Genomic DNA, 17,093 nt, shown 5'->3' on the forward strand with positions numbered 1-17,093 from the left:
TATAATTTCACCATTCACTCAGCATACAATTTATCTACTGAAGTTTTTTAAAAAATTCTTTTTGTACTGTATTATGAAGTGTATGTATGTATCTATGTATGTATGTATGTATGTATGTATGTATGCATGTATGCATGTATGTGTACACATATCCACACATCCCCACACATTCATTTTCTTTAATTCAATATTTCCTTTCAGAATAGCAATGTGGGATCAAAACCCAAATGTAAGTACTCAGACTATGATTTTGAATTTTTTAAATGTTGAAGTTGCTAATATATTATCTGGACAATATAGCATCCCAGCAATTTACAAGAAATTGTTTAAATAGATGTCCAGATCTACATGTATGCTCTACATCTTTCAATGCTACAGCAATGTATTTGTTTGTTAGATTTCTAAAATGCTATTCTAAAAGCTGAAGACATAAATATAATTCACTCTTTCCGGGTTTTTTTTATTTACAACTATAAAATTGATTGATCCAAGACAAAATAATTGACCCAAAGCCTCCCCGAGTATTTCCACGGCAGAATATAGTTTCCCCAGTCCTAATCTAACCTAATCTTACTGTCTATTGCCATGACTGACTATACATTTTCAAATTTAATGTGGGAGTGCATGTGCATGCATTAAAAAAGGAGAAAACATAATGGCTGAGTGTAAGAGAGGGGAAGGAAAAATGCTGTTAGACTTTCAAGAGTTTGTAACAATAGCCTGTATCAATAAAGCACAGTTCCAATCAAGTTGCCTAATCTTATCCTTCCCAATGGGCTGATAAAACTGCATAAAACAGCAAGACAGTTCTCACATCTATGCTTTCTTCCAGCATCTCCTTCAATTGCAGAAGATCTTGTAACTAAGGCCATTGCAAAAAGATACAGATCTGTTCCACTAATAGATAGTTTTATTTGCTAATACACTGGTTGGTCATAGTTAAATAATTTCTGGCATGTTGCTTGATAGTTAAGACTCAGAAATACCATTAGGAAATTATTTGTTCTAACTATCTCACTAAATGATTTTAGGCCAGCTGTTCTTCCTTCAGTGGCTATCCATCATCATATTTGCAGCATGATGGTAATAGTATATTAAGAATTCTTTTTAACATTACGATAAGATAATAAAGCTTTGAATATACCAATGTTGTGACTGTGTTATTAAGGTTTTTTTTCACACTACATGCCTTCCATTTCTAAATCTGCAATTCCCTAGTATACTACCATTTAAAACACATGATGGTGTTACCACAAGCTTTGGAGTCAAATGTCAATTTTCTAATAATAGTAAGAATACTACTATTCTAATTTGGTTGTTATACAACAAAAATAAAAAGCAACACCATCAAACAATATTTACCAGATCCTCAGGAAATACTTAATATGTGGTAAAATGCCTAATCTGATTGACTGTGTGACCAACCATAACAACAAAAGGTCTGGAAAGCATTTGGACACTATAGGAATGGATAATTCATAATTGCAAAATGTTACATTAAGTGGAACAGTTAATATATTACTATTATATATCCTTGGGAAGGATCAGACAATCCAAATCATCAAATCAAGCCAGAATTAACTGGTAGACTTTGTCCAAATATAACGTAATACTGTCATGACTATCACTGTTATCATCTTTACAACTAAGCATGGAACAGAAACAAATATCAATTAATTAAAATTTGCAAAATTATAAAAAAGACACATTACAAACCTAGGCAGTTGCAATTCTATTGGATAATGGCATATCAAACAGATATTTAAAATAGAAAGAATACACAAAGTACATCATTTGACTTATGGCAAATTTGTGCTAAAGTAGTAATTATCTCAGAAATAATTATGTTTACTTCTTATTTGTCAATACCAGGAAACATGGAATTTCAGATCTCTGAATCAAGATCCAGACCTGGTTTCTCCTGTGGAAAAATTTGTCCTATGTCTAATCCAGTGAATTGAATTAAGCTATTTTGAGTCAATGAAGAGAGATATTAAGAAGTTACTTCTACAAGCTCTGTCTCCTCCCAATACAGATGTGATTGATTAACTAAAACATGGCCAGTTCTCTTTATTGAGATGAATGCAATTTAACTTTTTTATACTTCCTTAAACAGTGTAATTTAAGTTAAATGTTTAAAAGGTTCTACAATATTAAAATTTGTATTTTAACATTTAATATACAATAAATAATTAAGTTTCTAACATTTTACCTGGTTTTGATCCTTCTGGGACTGTCCCATTCCAAACCTGATGTAGGAATTCAGGTCTATTATCATTCATATCAATGACATTAATAACGATATCAATGGGATTTTCCACCTGATTCCCATTTACATCTACAGCATGCGCCCTTAGCTGCAAAAGATATTTTTTTTAAAAATCAGAAAAACCTGCAACAGGTATCCTCAGACAAGGTAATTATTGTTGCTGGCAGGACATTTAAACAGAATCGACTAAACACGATTTATTTTGTCTTCTTTTTAACCTCTTTTGGACAACAAGCTTTTCCAACACTTGAAAACAGTTTTTTAAAAGTAATATCCTGAATTATCAAAACTTCATAATGCCTAAAATTAGAAAAACAAGACAAAACATTTCTGAGCAGTAAAAAAAAAGTCATACTGGGAAGGAGAAAGGGTAGAAAGAAGGAAGGAAAAGAAAGTGGAGCAGAAGCAGGAGGAATTAGCTGAGGGTAGAAAAAAATTTCCTTCCTATTATCATAATACTAGAATGAAAATAATTAAATGAAACAAATTTGTAAGATAGCCCAAGAAAATACTTTTTCACCCAAAGCAAAATTTATCAGTGGAGTCTACTGCCAGAAGCTACGACAATTTAGATGGCATATTGTGCTGTTTCAGATGTCCTTCTCTTTCACTTTTCACAGTTTTTAATATTTATCAAACATGAAATGTTTTTAAATAATCCACTTATCCGTGCACCCTCTTATCTATATCTTCTCTTCTGCAATTAATTTCATCCCCACAGGTGTTATATTTAAATGTACTACACAATTAAAAAAATATCTCATGGTAGATTTATTTTTTTATTTCTGAAATAACTGTCACCATTTAATAATCATATAAAACTTTCACATTAAAAACATTTCTTCTAAATTACGTGATTGAATTTGTAACTGGAAATTGAAATAAAATATAATAAGAGTTTCTCAATTTGTTTCTTTTGTCTAATTCATTAAATCAAATCTGAGTTGTTAAATTAGCCAAGTAATTCCATTTACATAATTTTAAATCTAAAACAGAGAAAATAATTCTAGATAAGATCTTTGATTTTGAACTTTATTCTTTAGTTAGTTAAAAACTTACGTGAAAAGAAGCTATTTGCTCCCGATCTAATGGTTTTGTCACTGATAGTTGACCTGAAATGGGATTGATGATAAAGATGCCAGTTGGAGGCTGATCAGCACCTGGACCAGTAACGCTGTATCGCAGGGAAAGGCTTTTATCACGATCAGATCTGATCTATATATCAAGAAGATGGTGAATGTTAAATATAACAATATTCAGAAGTATCAGATGCTCAAAATCTATCAATATGCGCATGCATGCATACCCCACCAAAACAGCCATAGAAATCAATTATTTTCTTATCTAGCTTATTGTTTTAATTGCAAAAATTAGCAAGTTAACTTTTTTTTAAAAGTGATCTGCACTGGACTTCTTACTAAAACAAAGGGTAGTGCCAGCACCTGCAATCTACAGAATGCCTAATATATATTTATCAAGTATTATTAACAAAGGAAATTCACCCATGGTAGCCAACAAAATTGCCTGTTCTGTTACAAAGCATGGGACAACTGGAAATTATTCCTCCCATCAAGGAAACTCCATTATAATATGTTCAGACAGTGCAGAGCAAAGATTCTATTCCAGATAGTGTTTTTCCATACATCATCAGTCCATGTAAATAGGACTAAAGTCCAGTAAATACCCAGTAAATGTTTTTGATGTTTGATAGCCATGGCCTGACTTGATCAGTACTGCTAAAAAAGGAATCAATACAATAACAAACAGTAGCGGTGATAGAAAGACTTCTTGAGGTTATCCTCTCCCAGTTTGTCTTTATTGAGTAGCCACTATGTCTCCCATTCTGCCATTAATCTATTATCCCAATTTTACTTATGCCCCAACAGAACCAGTGGCACATCAACTGGCCATTTTGTACTACTTCTTCTGGACATAAGGATTTTAACTATTTTACACAACCACCGATTGTGTAGGGTTCACCTAGGCTAACTCTTTCTGATCTACTATTTTTTTAAATATAAAAACAATATTTATTGAATTGATATGCCTCCCATCTTACTATCTAAAGCGACTCATGCCAACATCCATTCAATGGAAAATATGGATTGAATGTAAAATAAAAGTGTATATTCTTACTTTAAAACCCATTTGAGGAGAGAACCACACAAATCTAAATGTCTGTAATCTCTATAAATGGTATCATTTTAAAAATAACATAAATTTATGCAGATGATATAAGCTTACAAAAACGATATCATTTTTCAAATGATTTATGTTAAAGCAAATGAATACATAGGACTTTGTCCTTTATTTTGAAATAATTCCAGTAAAAATGTTATTGGTTAGATGCAAAGTCCATTAAATGGATATTGTCAATCTGAAGGTTTATTATATAACAATTTGTCTTTTACATTCTATAATTCAGTATTTTTTGGTTTTTTTAAAATTTGGGTAACCGTATTTATCAAATTGATAAACCATTTATAGTATACCTGGACAAATAAAAATATTTATCTTATTCTTTCATATTTCTTCTCTTCTTCTATTGACAGTACATATAATACTGAGATTTTAATGGGATTACCTCTGTAAAGGTTTTTACTGAGGAAACAATTGCCTAGAAAAACAACAACAAAAATTCTCATATTATTAAACTCCTTCAACAATACTCTTCTGTTATATTCTTTGTCTTACCCTAACTAATTCCTGAGGAAATGGCCCTCTGGCGTTTTCAGGCAAATTGATTGGAGGGATAACCCAATCTCTCTTCTGTCTTTGCAGATGGCCGCTATGTTTATTTTGTTGTCTAGGAAATACAATGTCTTCCATTTTCTTTTGTTCCTTGCAATTATAGATAATGAAAATTAGTACAGATTAGATGCTTAAGGTTTTTCAAATAGAAAGCAGCATACAAATATTTAAATACATTTACATAATGAACAAAGATTTCAATGATATAAAATAAGGCTTCCAAAGACAACGTATAACACCCAAACTCACAAATGACATGTGGAATATGCAAAAAAAGAGATCTACGTAATACCTGGTTTGTTTTCTACCAGACGTCTGTAGAAAGTAAGTGTGAGTTTTAAGCAATTTATTAGAACTTAGTTCTATACCTTATACTTTTTATGTTCCAACTGCAGCCTAGTTAATGCCATTCCAAATTTAACAGTATGCCTTTAGATATTTCTCATTAGTTGGAGCTACACTTCAGGTAATGTGCTACTGTACATTAAATTTAGACCTGTGTGTGCTAAAATATAATTTGAGTTTCTAAGGAAGTTTAATATGTAGTAGTAAGGACTGTCTCAAATATTTATGACCCTATTAAATCCCATAGAATTAATGTTGTAATTATTTTAAACCTATGTCAGCCATGATGGATGCTGTAGATGGCCCACTTTACACAGTAGGTATTAATCTCTGCAGGTATCTTCTCTGCATCTGTAAGCATTCTGGCTTTTGCTTCTTGATGCTTGCAGATTGCCAGCTTGCTTATGCATGTGGCAAAAACAAAGAAAGACATTTCAACCCTTTAAAACAATATTCAGTCTTTTCAGTTAAATGTGGAATGGGAAAAATAATGGTTTCTTTTTACATTGTGGAAGCCAGATGTTTTCAGCAACTATGAATAAGTAATCTTAACTTACATAAAATAATCTAATAGGGAAACATTTTGGAGACTTGCAGCACTAAGGTAATTTATCGATAAATAAATAGAAAGCTATTTTATTTGTTTGAAACACTGCTATGTTGACCTTTAAACTAAACTTTAGTGAGCATGCACAGGACCAGATTGTGAATTAAGAGTCCTAGAAAAAATACCCAGCATTTATATACATATGCAAGCCTAGCGATAGAGCTGGTGATGCTAGAAATACAGAGTAACAAATTAAGTTTATGCTGGCCCATCAAACCAAATGGATTCAATCAACCAAGTACCGTATTTATCGGCGTATAACACGCACAGGCGTATAACACGCATCTTCATTTTAAGAGGGAAATTTCAGGAAAAAAATTAAATTTCTAAATAAAAACTTTGAAGCAAAATAAGGTAGCTCAGAACTTTTTTTTTATTAATATTATTACCACTTATAAGGTAAATCAGTGGTCCCCAACCTTTTTGTACCAGGGACCGGTTTCAAGCAGAAAATTTTGCAAGGACGGGGGGGAAGAGAAGGAGGCTTGCTCTCTCGCTGCTCCACCATCCAAGGAAGAAACTGGCTTGGCCCGCCAAGAATTTTAAAAAAACCTCTCCCTCAATTTATACAGTCCCCAAAAATATTAAATTACAGACAACCTACTAAATCCTACTAAATATACAAAAATAGGTATATTTGAGACCTTGTTTAAAAGATCTGGGCTTGCTTATGTTCTGGTCATGCAGTTAAAACATGCTGGAAAAAATAATGATATCCTAGCTGAACAGCAAGCTCTGTGACTGCATAAATATGATTACAGGTTTGGAGAGTCACAGTCCAGCAAACACCAATGCAAATTCCAACTCTCTGGAAAAAGCAAGATTACCAGCATGAAAGTTTTCATTATTATAATCCTTTACCCAAGTCCAGGAGCTATCTCTTGATTATTTAAATGTAAATTCATTATTTGCTCCATGTTGGGATATTAATATAAATCAATTTCATGAATGAATCAAATCCATGCTTCTTTTCTGATATTTTCAATCTTATGCCTAAAATTGTTAATTTTATTGTGTACAGATCTATTGACATAAATTATCCAGTATACTTTTTAGAAGAACAAGTAGCAGAATACCAAACAATGTGCATATTCAATGCTTACTGGCAGCAAAGGAGCAAGATTGCTTTCCAGCTTGGCTGAGAGCACTTTACACAAGAGGGAGGCTCCTTTCTCTAAAGTGGCAGTGGAGTCATGAATAATTTTACACACATGCACACACCCCAACATTTTATTACTGAGGCACAAAGCAAAGCCAATACTTTCTGCCAGAATTGCTTCTTCTGCTACATTTGTAAATCTGAAGTTCCAACGTTATAAACTTGACTGATGGGCCTGAAAAGCAAATCGTTTATTTATTTATTTTTGGTTAGATTTAACTGCTTGAATAAATAATGGGTGCTTTCTAGGGTTTTAAAATAAAAGACACATTCCAATTTAAATTTCTACCTTTTAAAAATATACTCCAGTACTAAGACAAATGTTAAATGTAAAAAACTTCCGTATTTTCAGTGAGATGGGATAATAGAAAATATAATTTTGAAAATTAATAATATTTAACACAGAAAATTAAGTAAAAATTTTAAAAAATGGATAAAATATGAACCCCTTTCTTATATATATTTCTAAAATATATTAAGAAATATTACCTTTATGGAATCTTTTGGATCAAGGCCTAGTTTTATGATCACTTGCCACTGTTCTTTTGTTTCTTTGTCACTGGCATACAGGAAAAATTCAGTGGGTTCTGGAGAAAGCTGAAAGCTTCTAGCTGCATATACCACACCATCTTCACCAATTCTGAAATCTGCTGGTGCACTGCTTTCAAAATGGACTTTTCTGTTTGCTTCACAGCTTCTAAATCTTACTGCAAATACATAAAACACAACAGCTATAATGAAAAAGGTTTAAAAATCCTGATATTCTGAATAATTTGTTGTAGATAAGTCAACTCTAATGTTGGTTAAATTTAAGTATGTTGATCAATCAATAGCTAACTAAAAACAAAGCACAGTTTTTAAGATCTCCCACTGATTTGTTTTATGCAAGCCCTGGTACATTAATAGTATATAATTTTTTAATTGTTTGATAACCAAACAAAGGATTATATAACAATTGTTTTATCACTACTTTCCAATTTTTGTCCAAGTATTTCTGAAACAATTGCCTCCTACCTATTCTGCTCTAGAATATGAAAGCATTAACTTGCAAATCTCAGATTACAACAAAATATAAGAATACTTTAAACAATATATAGTACTTTTGGGGTACTACTAGTTGTAAATAATATTTATGATTTGCTTCTCAATTTGAAGAATTTGTGTCTCTCAACAAATATTATTTGTCTTAAGAAAAGAAAAGCAAACCACATCTATAATACGTTACATTATTGTTTATTAGCAACCAGCTGTTTAACATAGTGATCAACGCAACAACCATGTAAATGAATAAGAACTACCACAAGATACAAAAAACTGTAAGTACAGAACCTATAAATTGCTTGTCTATGGAGATTCTCAGTCATCCAGGTCACAGTTGTCCCAAAGATGCTTTTTCAAGAGGCAACTGGACTTTCTGGTTTTTCTTTGAAGAAGTTTTTGCTTCTCAACCAAGAAGCTTCTTTAGCTCTCTGAAGAAACTTCGTGAATGAGAAGCAAAATGTCTTCAAAGAAAAACCATAAAGTCCAGTTGCCTCTTGAAAAAGCACCTTTGGGATATAAATTGAATGCCACTACATTAGATAACATACTTTTTCTCTCCATCCCTTCCTTTTAAATTATGGAATTAAAAGGTTCCTTCTTATAGATCTGGAGGAGTCTCATAGGAATATATGAATATAATTTGGACAATCACTAACTGGATTCCAGAATTAATCTGAGAAAGCTTAAGAAATGAATATCACAGTCTCTCTGTACCTCAGTATGCTTAAATATCTAATGGGAAGCTAGCACCTTCCTTATTGATATTCTTTCTTGAGGCAACCAGGTGCTATAAAATTCATGGGGAATTGCTTTTTTTAAACAGCATGTTGCTGAAAATTTATAAAACGGACAGTATCCTGATAAAATCATCCTCTGCAAGTAGTCATGTTAAAAGATTTTTGTGTGTATATATATGCTTGTGCATGCATAGATGGATGGATACAATATGTTCTTTAGGTAGTTTTTAGGCTATTGCTAGAAATTAGGTTTGTAAAGAACAGCTTGGATCGGTTAACAAGTTAACAAGTTTTAAAGAGAAAAAAAAATCTCTTTCAAATTATTATTATTATTGGTTAGATTAAAAAAATCCCTTGTAGAAAGTCATTATTAATGCCGCTATCTTCCTAAACTGATGAAAGGGATGACACATTATTCACAGTATTGTGACATTTGTCTTTAGCTCCACTGCAATTTAAATGCATTACTCAGAAAGCAATAAAAACAATTTTTCACAGTAAAAAATAAAAATACTTATAAAGAATACCCAAATAAATTTTAAAATGTAAGCCAATATAATTTAATTTTTTTTGTGTATTTTTGGTATGTGCATGTGGACCCAGGGCTTGAGTAGGTTTTGGTGGTCCATCATAACTTTAAATAGTTACTGAGTGACCAACCATTATAAAAGGACTACCTGTATAGAGACATCATCAAGCAGTTTTCTTGGAAATAGTACTGAAGGGTGAAGTGCAAGCGATTGAAATAGTATTGTTCCCTATTCATTCCATTTTTTCCCCCAGTGGCCTTAAAATTTTCTGGCAATTAAAGATATTTCTCTCTCATTGTTGGTCTTTTATTTATCTGCTCATTTAAAAGGGAATGCCCCTTCAAATACAGAAAATTAGTTTTCTAATTACAGGGAGAGAAGGATCAAGATACATGAAACATTCTAGGCAGAAAGTTCTATGCAGTGAGTTGTGTGAACAAGAATTCAATACGTACCTGGGATACATATAAACTAATATTCAATTAATGAAAAATAACATGTTGGATCATGTTTTGATAGGGTATTTATACAAATGTTTTACCATGGACATATGTAAGTGCAGGGGTGGGATTCAAATTTTTTAACAACTGGTTCTGTGGGCGTGGCCTAATTTGTGGGTGTGGCTTGTTGGTCACATAACTGGGTGGGTGTGGCTTGCTGACTGATCGTGGCTTGGTGGTAACGTGACTGGCTGGGAGTGGCTTGTATGTAAATATTTATATAGATATTTAATTTGATATTAAAAAGTACAACTTTTACCCAAAATCAGGCAAAGCAGGCAGGAAGATTGAGTTGCTCACAGAATCACAGATTTACTCAGAGATCTACCTTTCTGCAATCTATTGCCTGAGTCTGTCACATAAAATTTGCCTGCAGGCAAACTCACAAAATTAACTCACAAAATACCATGTATGTAAATATTGAAATTTTTTATAAAAATAAAGAGCAACTTTTACCCAAAATCAGGCAAAGCGAGCAGATTGATTTGCTCACAGAATCACAGATGCACTGAGAGATCTACCATTCTGCAATCTACTGCCTGAGTCCACATTGAAAAATAGAAGCTAGGAAGGTTCAGCTCTGCTTTTAGATTAGCTAGAAAGCAAGAAATCCAACGATTTCCTGCTTTCTAGCTAATCTAAATATCACAGCTGATAATCGGAACAGCTAATGGTGGGGGAAAAAAAATAATAGCAGGTAAGTTTGATGGTGGTCATACCAGGTAAGGAGTGAGTGGGTGGGGAGGAGAGGAGCCAGCCAGTGGTGCAATTTGCTGGTTCTCTGAACTGTGCAGAAGCTTAACAACCAATTCTATAGAATTGGTCCAAAACCCCTGTGTAAGTGTAGTTATCAGACCAAAAATAACCTATATAAACATTTCTTGCATTTTAAAAATAGGTAATTATAAGTCAGAATTAATTATTTTCATCTTGCAAGACCACAATTCTGTAGGTTATTCTGATCCCTTTCCCTTATATGAAAAGCATAGTGGAAAGTGAACTAATAATGGAGAAAAATATTTATTCAGTTACACTATGTGTCCTAATTTTCTTGAGTTGTTATATAAGGTTATACTGTAGGTAGTCCTCAATTTATGGTTACAATTGAGATTGGAATTGTGGTTGCTAAGGAATGCAATCATTAAACCTAATCATGTGATCAGATCTGTTTTTGACTGTTTTTTTTTCCATCGGTGTTAAACGAATCACTGAATCATATGGTCATTTCCCCAATTTAGGCTGATTATTGGAAACTGGCTGATTGTGTACAAATAGTGATCAAGTGCCCAGAGGATGCTGCAATTGGCAGTGAAATGTGGTTTGGTTGCAAAGTGCCTGAATTATAATCATATGATCATTGGGTGGTACAATGATCATAACTTTGAGAGAAATTGTAAACCACTTTTTCAAAGACTGTCATAACTTTGAACGGTCAATAAATGAAGGTTGTTAAATATTTTATTAAATCTGATGTGCAACAACTGAAACCATATGTACTGGAGAGCAAAGTGTGAAGTATGCAATCTCACTTACAGTAAGTTGAAGAAATAAACTATGTATATTCATTTCTAATGATATAAATAATTCATAATAGTTGCAATTTTATAATCTCGTATATTTCACTAATAATCTTCAATTAAATAGTTTCATTTATTGGGCAATTACTGTTATCACAGTGACACTTAACTGTGTTATCATGCTGCATCCCAAACTCAATTCAAATTGTTTGAATTCTAAAGTTCCTTAGTGCTTTAGCTCCTTCATTTTTTATTACTTTCTCTATTTTTGTGGTCCCACCAATTCTTGCTTGCAGACAAATGGTATTTCTTGCAGATCTTCCAGTGCCCCATTTGTCATGCCGTTGTTTGTAATCAGTCTGCTTGATCTTCTTGCAGTAGGTAACTAGCTGGTCCATTGTTTCTTCAGCTTCTTCGCAGAAGAAACATTGCTATTTGCTATCTGCTATTGTCTTTTCAAATCTGGCATTATTTTTACTATATTACTTCTGCAGTCTCCTTTTATATATTTTGATCAAGTCAAGGTAAAAGAGCCATGGTGGTGCAGTGGTTAGAATGCAGTATTGCCGCCTAACTCATTGCCTACTCCAAGAGTTCGGTTATGAGTGGCTCAAGGTTGACTCAGCTTTCCTTCCTTCCGAGGTGGGTAAAATGAGGACCCAGATTGTTGAGGGCAATAGGTTGACTCTATAAACTGCTTAGACAGGGCTGTAAAGCACCATGAAGCAGTATATAAGTGCTATTGTTATCCAAATACTCCTGCCTTCTATTTTTCTCATAAAAACAACCCTATGAACTGAGTTGGATTTAAAAAGAATGAGTGGCCCAAGGTCATCAAGCCAGCTTTCATGCTCAAGGCACTCACAATCTCTTGGTTTCTAGGCCAGCATCTCTTACCTAAAAAGAGTGGGAAGTGTTAAAAAAAACCTAACAGAAGTGCAACAAAATAAGCATTTAAGAAGAGAAATACTGGTGGCTACTATTAGCAAGCATGGACTATGAGGCTCCCTATTAAGAAACTTGAATTTGCCTGAAGCTTCACATAAACTTGAAATAACATTAACGTTGATTCCCAACATGATATCCTCTTGGATTTAACCTGGGGTCCTCTTCCCCATGTTTTCTAATAAATAGCAAATTGGTATAACATTTCCTATATTCAGATCTATGTGGCAGTTGCCTGTTTAGATTTTCTGCATTCCTGCAGAAACTAGCTCCCAATATAAATCATGGGCATGCACAAAATACACAAAATATTTTGCTGCCTTGCAAAAAATTCAGGACAGTAGCTGACTTGTCCTACACCTTACCTCTCTCTATTTCTGTTACTTTTCTTTTTTTAGGCATCAGGAATATTCAACAATGTTTTCTTTTGTTCCATCAAAATACTCAAGCCATTTTTAGGCATGCTTTCTCACGTAACAGCCAAATGGATTATTTTAACGAAGTTTCTGATGGAGCTGTTGTTCTCCTATTTTGAGGAAAAATTATTTTTGTACCTATCCCTAAACATTCATACAAGCCCATATAGTTTAACTCATTTTTTAAAATATGCAATTTGTCAACTCATAAAATATTCCTATGGTCTTTTTAGAGCTGCCAACAGAATGGGAGGGGGAAAGGGGTTTTGAAAGAGCAGTGTGGCAGCTTGAAAATCAAAAGTGCATTCCATAAATATGAATTATGACACACCCGGGGGGGGGGACCAGGATCAAAGGTGACAATGAATTATGTGTCTTAGAGTCAGCTACACGCAGGCAGTGCCGTACAATAGATCATTTTGAAGTTTTGGAAGTTTGGCTTGAGACTCATGATTTAATTGGGGTAACTGCTGGAATCCTGACAGCATTACTGCAGTAAGTTTTCATAATAATTCAGAAATTACCGTGTTTCTCACATAATAAGGCCGGGCCTTATTTTTTTGAACCCGAAAAACGGCTAGGCCGTCTTTTCGGGGTAACTAATTTCCCCCTTTCATCCTCATCTAGAGCCCCGCGGGTGGCCTCGCCACCAGCTGCTCCTAAGGGCGATCATGGCGACGCAGAGAGCTCCCTACTCCCACTAAACACCTTTGCTGCAGACCCAAGACCTTTGGCACCTGCCTCTGTTGCTTTCCCTTCTGCCCATTCCACTGCCGTTTGGAGTGCCGTTGGAGCTGCCTCTGCCGTTTGGAGCTGCCTCTGCCGTTTGGAGCTGCCTCTGCCGTTTGGAGCCGCCGCCGCCGTTTGAAGCTGCCGCTTCCGCGTTTGGAGCACTACCGCTGTTTGAAGCACCACCGCCACTCCAAACACGGAGCGGCAGCTCCAACGTGACGGCGGCACTCCAAACGCGGCGGCGGCTCCAACGGCAGAGGCAGCTCCAAACACGACGGAGCCACCGCCGCCGTTTGGAGCTGCCGCCGCTGTTTGGAGTACCATTGGAGCTGCCTCTGCCGTTTGGAGCTGCCTCTACCGTTTCGAGCTGCTGCCGCCGTTTGGAGCCACCGCCGCCGTTTGAAGCTGCCGCTTCCGCGTTTGGAGCACTATCGCTGTTTGGAGCACCACCGCCACTCCAAACACGGCGGCAGCTCCAAACACGGAAGCAGCAGCTCCAAACGTGACGGCGGCACTCAAGCGGCGCCGGCGGCTCAAGCGGCAGAGGCAGCTCAAACACGGCGGAGCCACCGCCGCCGTTTGGAGCTGCCGCCGTCGTTTGGAGCTGCCACTTCCGCGTTTGGAGCTGCCGCCGTGTTTGGAGTGGCGGTGGTGCTCCAAACAGCGGTAGTGCTCAACGCGAAGCGGCAGCTCCAAACGGCAGAGGCAGCTCCAAGCGGCAGAGGCAGCTCCAAATGGCGGCGGTGGCTCCGCTCCGTGTTTGGAGCTGCCTCTGCCGTTTGGAGCCGCCGGCGCCGTTTGGAGTGCCGCCGTCACGTTTGGAGCTGCTGCTTCCGTGTTTGGAGCTGCCGCCGTGTTTGGAGTGGCGGTGGTGCTCCAAACAGCGATAGTGCTCCAAACGCGAGCGGCAGCTTCAAGCGGCGGCAGCAACTCAAACGGCAGAGGCAGCTCCAAACGGCGGCGGCTCCAAATGGCAGAGGCAGCTCCAAATGGCGGCGGCGGCTCCAAACGGCAGAGGCAGCTCCAAACGGCGGCAGCAGCTCAAGGGCACTCCAAATGGCGGTGGTAGCTCCAACGGCACTCCAAATGGCAGTCCCCCCACCCTTCCCCCTATTTTGCATGTTTTAAACTAGGCCTAAATTTGGGGGAGGGGCTTAATTGATTTTATGCCTAGAAAACATGCTGGGTCTTCCTATTGGTGGAGGCCGTATTGTTGGAGAAACACGGTAGCTCAATTCTATAGAATTTTTTTGCAGGTAAGCACATAAAATACAGGATGAAATTAACTTTGTTTAACATCTTCCTAACGTGTTGGGACTGCAATTCTCAAAATTACTAGGCAGACTATTTGAAGAGCCTGGTAGCTGGAAATTCAATGGCGGTTAACGTAGCAATACACGCGGAAGACACTATTCAACAACGGTAACTGAACAATGTAATTAATTTGATGCACAAATACTTTTGGCAAATGTTAAGCCACCTTAAAACAATAATTTCACCAATTATTATATTACATTGTTTTGTTACCCAAGAAGGTATCATGTAACAAAATTTTAAGCTTTTTGAATTAATAGAATAGACCTTCTAAAAAAATCAATGCAATCAATATGGTCACTGTAAAACCTGGTTTGAATGTCTGCCTACAATTTATAGAAGGTACTGACGGCACAAGTTTATTTAATTCATCAAAATTATATTTCAAGATTTGGAGTCTTGATTTTACATTATGTTTTGCAATCAATTAAAAAACATTCTAGTTAATGCTATTCCCCTAACCCTCAGCTAATCAAATTAACATAAATGGTCTATTTTTAAAACTACCTATAAGGTAAAAACAATCTCAAAAATGTTCAGTGAATCTCACTTACACATTTTTACTAAAATGTTCTTCACTTCCCATAATCCTTTTTGCTTACTGAATAAAGCATGCCAGAAAGAAAATGGGGATAAAGTTACTTCTGGTTCCATAGAAATGCCTATGCAGCTCTTTAAAATAGGAATAGTGACAGTCAGCAAAAACACAGATTAGGTAACTCCAACACAACCCAAATTATATTTGATTCAATGATTCTTTACAATTTTTGCCATTCCCACTCACTGACACAAAATCCTTCTTTTGCCTTCATTTCAGTGGAAAAATATAACAGAAAGGGGTAAGCCATCTTAAGAGGAAATAATACAGCTTAGACAACTGCTTTTATTTTCCAATGCAGATATAATCGAGAGAATCCAGCCTCTCTTGGGCTATTGAATTTATTTAATAAACAGATGGCAAGCATAAACCTATATAGTCTTGTGGAACTCTACTGAAGCCACCAAAATTAAAAGAAGAGGGACAAAATAATGCAATTCTATAAAAATGAGCATCAAAATAATCAAAATAATTTTCTTGAATGTACAATTCTGGTTAATAAAAAGCAATACTAAATATTAATGGTGTTTATTAATATAGATAAAAATCTACTTTGCACCCAAATATTTCAAGGCTATTCTACTTATACAACAAAAAATAAAATAGTTAAATGATGAGACAAAAATAGTCTAAAGAGATATAACAGTAATTTTAATGCCAATAAAACCAGCCAAATTTAATGAAAAGCTGCTGGAATAAATATCTATTTAACAACTGGTGATCAACAATAACAACAACAAGGTACTAAAGAAACTCCTGCATCAGAAAATTTCAAATTCTGAGCATCTATTTAAAAAAGGCTATAACATTTTTATCATTCATATTATGGATTAGAGAATGAATGTGGGGTAGTGGTTAATGAACCAGGCTAGAAAATAGAAGATCATGAATTCTTGTCCTGCCTTAGGCACGAAATCACTTAGGAGCCTTGGGCTTCCTCTTACAAATTTCACTGGTTGATAGTAGATGCAACTAAAACATTGTATTTCATGCTCTTTTTAAATATAAAATATTTTATGTACTTCCAGTGAATTCACAACCAAATTATGTTTAGCCTTAAAGCCTTAACGTGAATACTCTTGGTAAATTGTTCTACCTCCTTGCTATAGGTTGGAACCAATACCTGCAATGATTTAGGTTTGGGGTTGGGTTTTGGTTTTTTTGCCACAATGCTAATGAAAGATCCTTTAAAGTGGCAAATGATTAAATCCTTCTTATCATCCATGCAAAAATCTGAGATGGATTAGCAACTTTATACTAACAAGGGGACTGGAAAAGAAATTACATATCTTTTGAGTGCACACTCTGTGTAAATGTCAGGCAGAAGCCAAAGACACAGTAAATTCCATCCTTTATTTCCTTATGCATAATCTTGCCAAACTAAAGCTATAAACCTCTATCCTAATAGATATATCCTAACAGAATCTAGGGTATGGCTAACCCTGAACCTCTTCTGCTTTCCCCTAACCACCTTGGGACTGTGCAATCACTTAATTTGGGGTTCTTTCTGGAATGTACTGCTTCCTCCCTAGGAAAGATCTATGCTGCCAAGACTCCCCTCCATTACCTCTCAGATGCATATCCCATCACAGTAAATGATTTGCACAATACTGATTATCAAGCACCATCAAA

At 35.5% G+C, this 17,093-nt stretch overlaps 1 protein-coding gene across 1 annotated transcript in view; it reads right to left on the reverse strand.

Annotated features, from left to right (window-relative positions):
- CDH2 (cadherin 2) overlaps window positions 1–17,093 on the reverse strand; it is a 156,433-nt gene that overhangs the window by 30,588 nt on the left and 108,752 nt on the right. The window contains exons 3-6 of the mRNA XM_026670370.2: window positions 7,621–7,838; window positions 4,964–5,110; window positions 3,329–3,484; window positions 2,213–2,357 (exon numbers count right to left, since the gene is read on the reverse strand). Of these exons, the coding sequence (XP_026526155.1) occupies window positions 2,213–2,357; window positions 3,329–3,484; window positions 4,964–5,110; window positions 7,621–7,838 (666 nt within the window). The remainder of the gene's footprint in view (window positions 1–2,212; window positions 2,358–3,328; window positions 3,485–4,963; window positions 5,111–7,620; window positions 7,839–17,093) is intronic.

This window comes from Notechis scutatus, chromosome 3, assembly GCF_049901735.1.
Source record: "Notechis scutatus isolate UNSWTSFEM ecotype Mainland chromosome 3, rNotScu1.2, whole genome shotgun sequence".
Classification (NCBI taxonomy): Eukaryota; Metazoa; Chordata; class Lepidosauria; order Squamata; family Elapidae; genus Notechis; species Notechis scutatus.